Consider the following 12,184-nt stretch of genomic DNA (forward strand, 5'->3'; position numbering starts at 1 on the left):
GTTTGAGAAAAGGAGGTTCCAGTCTTTGCAAGCTGACGATACTTAGCATCTGAGGAGAAGGAAAGACAGGGGAAGGGTGGGTGAGCACAACGATGGGGTGCTGCCTTGGGGAACCATAGCCTTGGAATCTGCGCAGGATGAGAGAAAGTTCACTTTAAGTCCACGTGGAGCAGTGAGAAGTCTACACCAAGGAGTCGCCCCTATGCAAGGACCAGCCTCTATTTACTTGGAGCGAGGTTCGGAGAAGATGGGCAAGCGCGTGGGGAAAGTGCCCGTAGCGTGTGTGTTATGGGGATGCAATATCAGGGATGTATCATGGTCTGGTGCCAGACAGGGTGGAGTGACAGGGCTATTGCCTGGGGGCTCCATGATTCCTGCTAATCAAAGCCCCATCTCCATTCCTGTTCTTACCCAACCTACTGCTACCCTACAGGGAAGGTAATTAGCTGACCTTGCTAATCGGGCACATCTGCTTGCTGCTTTCAGCAGATGTTGGTTTCCCAGCCCGTTCCTCATACCTGGAGTTTTGTCCTTGGTAAGCTGCCCCTGCCTGAATACATTTCCTTTGACCAGCAGGAACTCTGGGCCCAGAGACCATCGCTTTGGGGGGGTTGGGGAGGTGGGAGTGGATTCCTCATGGTGGAGAATTATGGGTTCTTCAGTGGTGGGAAAATATGGGGGCAAAACTCGAGGAAGAAATTATTTATGGGGGGGGGAGACGAACAAGGATATCAAATATTGGTAGTTCAGTTAAAAAAAATTAGAAAAGGAGACTCTTTAAAAGCTAATTAAAATAGGAATCTAAGGAATAAATTATGAGAGTAGCACTATAGAAAAGGGTAAAGCAGCCAACGTGCAGGGGACAAGCACAGGGTGAGCGATGGGGAAGCCGTGACCCTCTAGTGTCCACACACTGTGAGAAGCAGAGGACGCGAGAGGGAGGCTGCAGGACTTCACGCCCACTCACACCTGACGCCCCAAGGGTCTCCCAAAGCAACACGGAGACTATTGTTCCGGACCACTAATACTTTGGTGGCTAAACCAATAGGCAACACACTTACATGTTAGTCATGTTTAGCATTATCTCATTTAATTCTTACAATAGAATTTTGAGTTAGGTGTCATTTCTGTCTTCTCTTTGTAGACAGATAAAAATAGGCTGGAGGGAGTTAGGGGAGTGTTCACTCTTCTGGTGTAATGGAGGACTGATAAGCAACTATTCCCAGAGCCTGAGGGCTAGCCCAGCGCTGTGCCTACCCTCAGGTGCCCCCACTGGGGACAGGTGTATGTCCTCCTGCTCCAGCCAACCCCCCACATACAATCAGGTTTCCTGTCAATTCCACATCTAATTCTCTATTCCTATATTTCTTATTGTTGCAGGACATCTGATTTGTAAACAACTTCCATGGAGAACACCACAGAAACGACACAGTTCATCCTCCTAGGACTGACCAAAGCCACAAACTTACGAATCCCACTTATAATGATATTCACTCTCATATATGCCATAAATGCCATCGGGAACCTGGGGATGATCCTGTTGATCCTTTTGGACACTCGTCTCCACACGCCCATGTACTTCTTCCTCAGTAACCTGTCCCTGATGGACTTCTGTTACTCTACTGCTGTCATCCCTACAGCCATGGCTGGGTTACTCATAGGAGACGAGGTCATTTCCTACGGTGCATGTGCTTCTCAGATGTTCTTTTTTGTAGGCTTTGCCACTGGGGAAAATTTCCTTTTGGCTGCTATGGCCTTTGACCGCTATGCAGCCGTGTGCAAACCCCTGCATTACACCACCATCATGACCACAGGTGTGTGTGTGTTTCTGGCCATAGTCTGCCATGCTGGTGGTTTCCTGAATGCCATCATCCATGTTGGAGAAACATTCAGTCTCACTTTCTGTCGCTCCAATATGGTCCATCACTTTTTCTGTGATGTTCCGGCAGTCATGTCTCTCTCTTGCTCTGATAAACATGTTGCTGAGATGGTTCTTGTCTATGTGGATACCTTCAATGTCTTTTCTGCTCTTTCAGTCATCTTTGTATCCTACATATTCATTTTTATCACCATCCTAAAGATGCGCTCATCGGCAGGCTACCAGAAGGCTCTGTCCACCTGTGCTTCTCACGTCACTGCCATCTCCATCTTCTATGGGACGATCATCTTCATGTACTTACAGCCCAGCTCCAGCCATTCCATGGACACAGACAAAATGGCGTCCGTGTTTTATACATTGGTCATCCCCATGCTCAACCCTATAGTGTACAGCCTGCGAAACAAGGAGGTCAAGAATGCAGTCAAGAAGTTGGGTGAGAAGACAAAACTGTCTCTGGGATTGTGATTTAACATTGTAGGGTGTGTAATTAGGTTTTTGATTCCTCTCAATTTTCATGTACTGACTTAGAATCTATATCTCGAATTAAATACTGAAGTGATATCCTCATCTTTTCTAAAGTCTATTGTCTAGAGTAAAAAAAACACATCCAGCAATGCAAATCTAACTAAGAATGGCAAAGGAGATGTATAAAATATCTGGTTCTGTGTATCAAAAACACATATAGGGATATTTGACTTCTTTACGTGTATTTTCTCTGCTACATGCTCTACAATTACACAAAGCAGATGAAAAATCAAGTGCAATGAAACAAGTGAGTGCAGATACACACAGAAACAAACTTAGCAAGAGATAAACATAGAGTATTGTTAATAAAATTAAAGATTAAATTATTACCTTTACATATAGAATATATCAGGTGACTTTAGTTTAAAAATAATCTGAGCCTATTTCAGAAAAAAATGGGATACAGTCATCATAGTATGTGTTTAGCTCATTGGCATATTTTATTAATAGAATAGAGAGCATCATAAATTAATCAAAAATTCTACCTTGTCTGAATCATTTTGTTGAGTTTATATTTCTCACTATACTTTGCAAAAGGGAAAGAGCCACAACACAAAAAAACTAGGGTATAAAAGCATTTTCAATTTCTTTATAGATGAAACTTCCACACACATTGTTTCAAAAATGTGCTGAATCATTGAATATGTATTTCAAGTCTACAAATACTTTAGATGTTAATGTTGCTCCTTAATTCTTCATTTAGTCAAGCTGCATTGTATCATTTCACTCCTTCAATTTTCACCAATGTTAAGTTCACAGTAATTTTTTTTCACCTCTCCAAGCAGCTTCCACTGCAGTGATTTTGTCCTTAACTGTCTCCTCAGTGAGAATCAAGAAGACTCTGCTTCACTGACCCTCTAGTGCCCATGGTATCCACCATAGCATCTTCAGAAATGTCCATCACGCACTCCATTGCATTGTCCCTCACCCTGTGTGATTCTGCATTGATATCACCTAACTGTAAAGTATTTCTGCATTGCTATGTAATCACTCTCTGCAACAAGACTCTAAATTCCAAGACATCAGCAATGTTGTTTTCTTTGTAACATGATCCGTGGTACTTAAACATGTGTGTTGCCTAGGAGATCCTCAATAGATGTTTGTAAAATGTATGCATGAAATAAAGGTTGGAGTCTAACTGTCCCAATGTGTTGAATCTTTGAACCACCGATCATAGCATGGCATCTGTAATTTAGAACTGCCAGATAGATATTAGTTGTACCCTAGAAAGGCCAAGCTAGATATCTGCTTTCCTGAGATATTATATTTTCACTCATCATTAAACTCCAAACTATTGAACAGGATTGCTTCCTGGAAATCCACCCATCATGAGTGTCATCTCAAACCATCTTATGTGTAATACCTTGAAATGATGACTGTGGAAGGGAATACAGCAAATAAAGTCCATGCACAGCACTTTGAATCTTGGACTTACAGCTTCCAGAGCTGCGAGAAATAAATTTTTGTTCTTTAGAAGCTACCCAATGTATGCTATTTTATGATAGAAACCTGAGTGAACTGAGAGAAGCAGAAGCATTAGAAGAGCAAATGAACTCAAGCTCTCCCCAAACTACTAGCTATGATAAGACACTTGTGAAAAATCAACAATGATGAGAAATCCTTCAGGTCTGCTCTGTAGGAATGAAATAATATGTTCTGCCATAACAAAATGGAGTTCTCTACATGTTAGAAAATGATCTCTGGAACTGGCCTCTACCGGGAATTGCTCGCTCCTTAGGACTGGGATTAGCTCCTAGTCAGCCTTGTCTGGTTTTTATATTAAACCATTAAATCTCATTCAATAAAAACAAATAAATTAGGAAGGAAATGCGTGAGTAGATGATTGTATGTTGAGTAAATAAATGTACTTATGGGCTGAGATTGAGTGAATGAGTCAGTTCCATCCTGGGCCTCCAACTCCAATGTACGATTGTAGGATTTAAGATCTGTTCATGCTTTGTGTCCAAAGAGGACGTTTCTCAAATCACCCAATAATGTTCTCTTTTCCCTCACCCCATGAAAATACAAACCATATTCGTTATCATTAAATCCAATGTTCATCTATTACAACCAAGCCCACTCTCTATCCTAAATAAAGCCTTTTCAGGCCTCATAAAAGTCAAGAAATTAAAAGGGATAGAAATGGAATTTAAATAGTGAACTCTATGTAGTATATTCACATGCTGGTTTCCAATGAGGAACACTTGAATTTTATATGATGTGCTAGTACAAGATTATTTCAAACAAATAAATAAAAGCAAAAAGAGAGGCAAGATGCATTTCAGTCTAACAAATCAAGGCAATAAACATCATAGCATCCAACCTTTATAGGAAACCTCTGTTCATGAAGATGGACTAGAAGAAAAGGGCCCAGTCTTTCTTCATCTCTGGCCCAATGACCAGAAAGACAAGCAGAGAGCATGAGAAATGATATGGTGGAAATAGCCACCACACTTGGCGAAAGCACCAGGTACTCTCTCGAAAGGACTACAGAGTTCTTATTGCTTATGGGGATTCACAAAGTGCAGGGTCACTATGCAAAAACAGAGCATGAACAAAACTGACTTTTTCTAGGGAATTCTCTTTAGAAAAGAAATCACAAGCTGCCTTCAATTAAAATTATTTCATAAACTCTTCACTCTGAAGGAGTGGAATTTTACAAGAATTCAATCAGGACCCCCAAAGTGAGACAATAAGGATTCAAGGGTTACTGATCACTGTCACTTTGTATGTAAAATATGCAAAAAAAAAAAAATTATAACTACCTCAAAAGGTTGAAGTAAGATTTCAGGGGATAGTACATCTCATGTGTTTTGCACAGTGCTTAGTGATAATAAACAACCAATTGTTATTATACCTTCAGCAAAAGTGATAGAAACTAGGCCATGACCTCTCCCTGCCCTGTGCCACCAAGCCCACCTCTCCTACCGGTCTTGGAGTTCTATGACCTCTACTTCTGCTCTTATCCTGTCTCTTCCTGGGGCAGCTTCCTGGGGCCAAGGTTATGGGGAAACCCCCCAAAAAAGACCAATTTCTCTGACTTGACCCCAATCAATCAAAGCCCTGTGACCTCAGTTACCTATTGTGCCATCCTGACACATCCTGAGCACCCGGGTGCTCAGCAAATGTGTTGAGAACAACGGACTTTCGTGTCTTGTTAACAGTCCTCAACTACAAATTTTATAATTCCAGTAATAATGAAAGTGGTGATTTTGTTTATTCTTATGCTCAATACAGGTACAGAGGTCATCACCTGTGTACTTAATTGATCCTCTCTACTATTCTAGTGAGAGAGCTAGTGTGCTTTGCAATAACATGCATGAGTGCTAGCAGTAGTCATCCAAGAGGATACTATTTGTTGATATATGGATGGATTTTGCAAAGGAGGAAAGTCAAGGCACAGATGATACTGAGTCCATGTGGGCATGAGATAATATTTTAATGATATCGTGAAGGATTGCTGCCTTCTCAGCATGTCAAACCCTTTCATAAAGTGTCTGATGAATCCATAAAGAATAATTTGTTCTCAAATCTTATTGAGCGTGAATGGCAGCACCATTTTACAGGCAAACATTTCTGAATGTGTTGATTGGGAAAAACATTACTGATTGGGGGTCAGAACATCTGGGACCCATTGAAGGTAATCTGCTATTTGATATTCAATTTCTTTCCTTCAGAACCAAACTAAATGAGCCAAAATCTATGTGGGTGAACCTAAGACTGTGTAATTATCACCTAGGATAATAATCATATCTTGAAGGGAGCATAGCTGAAGTTTGATCTATTGCAAAAGGAAATGAAAAAGAAGAAGTGTGATAAGGATAAAGATCTTTTTTCACACAGCAAGTTTATTATGACAAAGTAATATTTGAGTGAGAACACAATCCTATCTATGAAATGTATAGTACATTGGCTGAATATATGCACATTCCTCGAATTCACAATAAGGAAAATATTTTTAAATTAATAAATTATGTGGCTGCCTCATGCTCCCCCTCAACTTCCCCCTTTATAGACAACCAAGGCTTCCACTTTTTCATATGAAATATAAACTATGATCTCAATTCTCCAGGACAATAGTAATTCAGAACTTGGGCTGAACTAGCTCTGACAACCATTTGGATGTAACTCCTTGAAACAGAAGGCTGAAATACCTTGATGAAGGAACTTCATGTGTTTTAGGAAATTATTTTTAGCACTTAGGATGTTGTTAATGGGGTTATACTGGTCTTTGACAAGCATACTCCAGACTTCCTGCTGACAGTGGATCCCCAGTGTAGGGGCAGTTTTTGTTTGGACTAATTAATCTGGTAGCAGGGGAGGAGATCAGCAATCAACAGCCTCTGGGAGATTGGAGTTTTGAGACAAACCCTAGGTCGCAAAATAATTTACTGCTTGCATAGCTTTTGTTTGGGAAGATTACTGAGGTCTCTGTCCCACTGGGGAGTGTCTCCAGGCTCAGGGTCCTCACTTCACTATCCACAAGAGCAACATCAACTGCCAAGTCCTGTCTTTTATGAACATAGCAGAGAAGGCTGGCTCGGTGGACCCTTCTCCCTTCTCAAGCTGGAGCTAAGAGAAAGCCCTTTGTCTACCTTCTTTCTTACAAAGTCCCAGGCACTGACTGGCATTGAATTTAAAAAAGTGAGTAATGCCTTTGCAAACTGAGACTCTTCTATTTCAGAAGAGTTAAGACTATGACTTACAGTATTTTCTCTGGCTCCACTTAAAAAACCAAATTTTTTAGTAATAGGGTAATAAATCAAACAAACATGGAGAGAGTAAATAATACAAATTTTGGAACAGGCTGAGTTTCTAAAGCCTTCTCCTCATACAGTAGAACTGTTTAATCCTAACAGATAATAAGGCAGATAATAATATTTTCTCTTATTAATATCTTTCATTTCATAGTTTCAAAGCAATGAGAGAATTGTCGTTTTATGCAAATTAACTGGTTCATATATCAAGCCAAATATTCACAACACTCTAGCTCATTGAATCTCATCACAGCCCTATTAGGTAAGTAAGATTATTTACATCTTTCAAACAGAAAAACCAAAAGTAAAATGAGATGATCTGCTCAGAGAATAAAGCTACAGGTAGTAGGATGAGATTCTAGCACAGGTCTGTTTAATGCCAAATCCACTAATTAAATCCCTTCTCAAAACAATGCTAATTAGACATTAAAAGCTGTCTTAACCTAGGCTCTCTGGAGTTCCAGAATGCACATAAGTCATTTTTCTCATAATATCCTTGCCATTGGGGCTGATCTGGCTGGAGAGATAAGAAGGAACAGGGTGGGGGGGGGGGCAAGGTGGGGCTAGGTGGCTCTTTGATGAGTGTGGATTCATGAATAGATGCCAAACGGGCAAATTTCTGGGGATGGAGCTGAAATGCTCTTTTCTTACCTGTGTCTTGTGCAACTTGGAATAGTAAGTTGATGATATGTTGATATAATAAATTTCACTCTCTTAGAACTATAAATCATTATTTCATCATCTACCCACAGTATGGACCCCTCTGAGCTGTCTCCCTCCCCTCTTAATGTCCATTTTTCAGATGTAACCTTATATATCAGCTTCCCCCAGCAAGCCTTTGCTGTGTGGTCTTATAACAGATTATTTCATCTCACACACACGCATACACTCATTTTTATTAAAAAACAGACTGTTCATGAAGATATGGGTGAGGTCCAAACCTTTGAATGCTGACCATTCATGTGATCCCCCCATGGAGCACATTTCTAAGGGAGTTTTTCAAAATAAGAGAATTTCTGCAGCTAAAATTAAGGGAAGTATCCAAACCACACTAGCTGAGGAATAACAAAATAAATCCAAATGAAATTTTAGGACTGAGCGATAATGATTCTTTAGTGTCTGAAGTGTATCATGTAAAGTGGCCCCATGGTGTAAAACAGAATGGATGTGCAAGAGCTTCAGAGGCATGCTTCAGCTAATTTCTAGAAAGGCTTTTTAAACAATTAAGCCTTCCACAATGAAGCAGGAGAGGCTGGAGGTAATGGAGTTTCTTGGTCATTGAAGAAGACACAATGTTCAGATCCTTTACTGGAGATTCAGAATGTAATAAGGAACTGAACTAAACAATTTTTGAGACCTCTTCCGATTTAGGACTTCATTACTTGTGATAGTTCTTATATGAGTATTTTATTATAGATCCTGCAAAGCACCATTCAGATGCTGTGAGTGTGACTGGCTACAATAAAATCCTCCCAGGTCTTCATCATCATACAGACTTCAAAGCCCACAATCATAATATAGAAGTCTGCGTGTCGTAGCTTTCAGTAATGGGGTAGTGAGACTTTTTCCACAATGTAGCTCTTCCATATGGCTTCTGAAGTTGTTTTCCATGAGATCCCAAACAAAAGATTTCACTATGAAATAATCTTAAAAGACTCAATGAGGAAATGTGTTGATGATATGTTTTCACAGTATATTTATCCATGTAATGTGCATTTATTGAGTGTCTGTGATTTTTACATCATTTGCTTGGTGATATAGGGAGCTACAATATAAATCAGGAAGATGATTGCACTTGAACTTCCAATTAACAATGATGACTATCTGTTGATAGTCTGTAATGACTGTGGACTAGACACTAGGCTATATTATGATCTCCTTTAATCCTTACAATGCTTAGAACTAAATATAATTGCTATTTTTCAAATAAAATAACATGGACTCAGAAAAATTATATAGTGCCATGAAGCCAGGAGATGGAATTTTTCAAATCACATCACTCAAGTTCAAAACTGATTTCACACTATATTATAATATGTGTGGTCTATGCTATGAGAGATTAGTAATAATTCAAAACAATATTGAAGTCCAGAAAAGGAAAATGGAAAATAGAATGAGTGGACTAGACCCTGCCTGCTAGCTGCTAGAAAAACAACAGAAAACCTTTGATGTCCTCAGTACTCTTTTTTTTTTTTAAAGATTTATTTATTTATTCATACAGATCTGGGGTACAGGCCAGAGATGCGGAGGGTGAGAGGCTTCACCAGAGACAGTGTGGGGAGCAGAACAGGTAGATCGACGAAGTACACTGCTAAGGGGAGCAGCGGGCGGGTCAGGAGAGGTCTGCCGTGCCATGTGGTCACCTCCGGGGCAGGCGGTGATCGAACTCATGCGGAAGTGGCTTAAGCTTCTTAGTGCAGTGCTTTAACCCACTGCGCCACCAGGGAGGGCCTGTCCTCAGTACTCTTATCTCATTCCTCCTTATGGTGGTGGCACTGAAGTGGGTCTGTGTGATTGGGTCTTCCTAGAAATGGTATTTCTAGAATGAGATGTTTCTTCAATGCTCATTTGAATGAAAAGAAATATTAGAACTGGGCTAGTTGAAACAAGATCACATCTCACCTGTTTTCTACCTTCTGAACATGACTTGGTCTTGGATAAAAAGGGGGATGGTCACTCTTTGATGATAGGTCTGTTCATTAGAAGATTCTCAAGAAAGCTAGATGATCTATTCAGGGTTTTAGAAGAAAAGGTTAACTATGAAATTAGACTAGCTTGTCTTGGCTATTTATCCCCAAACTTACAACAATGATCTTAGATCTTTAAAAGTTTGTGATCAGTATTTTCAATTCCTCCACAAGCATTATGATAAAATACTCTGTTTTCCTTCGGGTCCTATGTTTTTGCAGATTGGGTAAGGCTACAGAATCAGAACTCGAGAGGGTTTGTTGTCTGAACTGTGTCCCTCACTGTCAAGCTCAGGTCTGTGTCAGGTCTTTGTTCTGTGGGCATCAATTCTTTCCCCACTCTCTACATCTCAATCTTAATACACTTTCAACATCCATTTGTTTCAGACAGATAGACAAGCAGATAGATGATACAGAGAGAAAGTATTTTCACCCAATATTGGTTTATTACATGTTTTTCTACCAGTGAAAACCTAACAGGTGCACAACACTGCATTTTGCCCTTGTGTATGGCGGTCAAAAACATGTGACATAAAATCTAGTCTCTTCAAAATGTCCCTTACAGAGAAGGCCTCCCATAATTTCCAACCCCGTAAGATTTCATGGCAGCCTTCTCTTCACAACCCCTTTCCAAAAACTCAAATACAGTCCCTGTAGACTGAATCACCATTTCTGAGGACTGTCCTATCCCTGTGTACCAACAAACTTTCTTTTCCATAAACAATCTTGCTCTTCTATTTCTACTCTCTTGAAGTCTTAATGACTCCTGAAATTGAAAATGCATTTAATCTCTAAAACCTAACTTTCTGATTTGTAAATTTTCCTATGACTCAAAGTACTTTTTATCATAGACACCTTATACATATCTTCTACTACATTTGAGTTTTGATGTTACATCCATATATCTCCAACCCAATACTCAGGAAGTACAGAGTATAAACATAAATGGATTGATGAATAAATAAATAAATAATCTTCTCCCTTCACCTCTACAACCTCAGACCCCCAAAATTTCTGCCATTTGCTTGTAAAATTACTGAAATAATCTAATATTCTACTTCTGAAAGTAGCTGAGAATTCCAATTTACTCCAACTCTTTTCTCAAGCATCCTTGGTCATTTAGAAATTTATTTGTAGGAAAAAAATAGAATTATCCTTGATCCCTCTGATTTCTAATCCCAACCCTGCAGAGATTAGATTAGTAGTCTGTCAGAGACACTTTGTCCCCAATCATGGATTATTGGGGGGCAGAACAGGCAGGGTCTCAAGGTGGGAACGGCGAGTGGAGATTCCTAGAAAAAGGGGGAAAAGGGAAAAAAGGGGAGCATGCGCGAGGAAGACACGGGAATGGAAGTCTTCCTGCTCAGCCTCTAGCAGAGGTTTATTTTATACACTTCAAGCAGACAGAGGGATGATATTAGCATATGAAATGGGCTGAGATCACAATCACCTTTTTGCTAAGAATAGCCTAGGGTCATTTTGACCTACAGTTGAGATTATAACATTTTAAAAATCAATCTATCAAGGTTAAAACAGGTACATAGATTCACAAAGTTTAAGACTAATATTACTATATTTATCATAGTGAAGATTAACCAAAATAAAGTCCCTTAAACATTATCTATTACTTAAAGGCTTTCATTCCCATAGAGACATCCTAGGGGGTAAAATGAAGGCAGGAAGAGGAAATTTCTTGTAAATCAAATTAAGGTAAGTTTTTTGAAAAAACTTGTTAGAAAGTTTAAGTGAGTTTTTTTGAAGTCTAGAAGGTAGAAAACCTGATTAGCTCCACATAGGCCACTTGGGTGAATTTCCATATCCAAAGACTAGATAGGACAAAGCTGGAGTGGTTCTTTAGAAACTGAATAGAAGGCTATTGTGAGATAGAGTGATAAGATTTGGGTTTTCCTCAGTCTGGCAGTGAGAGAGACTTTGCAGTAACAGCCATTTGTTTTTATTAATCAGCCAGTTGTTTAATGACTTTTGACTTCAAGAGGAATTTCTCACCCTGGTGCAGTACTTGCTTGTCAGGGCCAAGTAGTGCCTCCTGAGGCTGAGGCAATCCAATTGTAAGCTGAAGGTTGCTCAGAATATTTTGATATTACAATTATACAAAAAAGGGAGGTCATAACATAAGTTAGCGTGGAAAGTCTGATTTTTCAGAGCATTTCCCCTCCACCCGTACTGTGTCTGTCGACAGAGGTTGCATAGCTTGTGTCAGTAGCCCAGAATATGAACTATTCTACTGTCAGTCTGATTCTTCTGTCTTTGTAACTCTCAACAGAAAAAAAAAAAAAGCTGGTAGCTCAATGACCTGGCAAAATCATTCAGTGTTT

At 39.6% G+C, this 12,184-nt stretch overlaps 1 protein-coding gene across 1 annotated transcript; it reads left to right on the forward strand.

Moving 5' to 3' along the window:
- Nucleotides 1-1,405: 1,405 nt before the first annotated feature.
- LOC101625331 (olfactory receptor 5B3-like) lies at nucleotides 1,406-2,344 on the forward strand. Its single transcript, XM_012725290.1, has one exon. The coding sequence runs from the start codon at nucleotides 1,406-1,408 to the stop codon at nucleotides 2,342-2,344; it is 939 nt and encodes a 312-aa protein (XP_012580744.1).
- The last annotated feature ends 9,840 nt before the right edge of the window (nucleotides 2,345-12,184 follow it).

Source organism: Condylura cristata, unplaced genomic scaffold (genome assembly GCF_000260355.1).
Source record: "Condylura cristata isolate star-nosed mole 26May11 unplaced genomic scaffold, ConCri1.0 scaffold00015, whole genome shotgun sequence".
Lineage (NCBI taxonomy): Eukaryota > Metazoa > Chordata > Mammalia > Eulipotyphla > Talpidae > Condylura > Condylura cristata.

What these genes read in the sequence shown, in the direction of transcription:
- LOC101625331 (XM_012725290.1), top strand. Translation starts at nt 1,406, where the DNA reads ATGGAGAACACCACAGAAACGACACAGTTCATCCTCCTAGGACTGACC.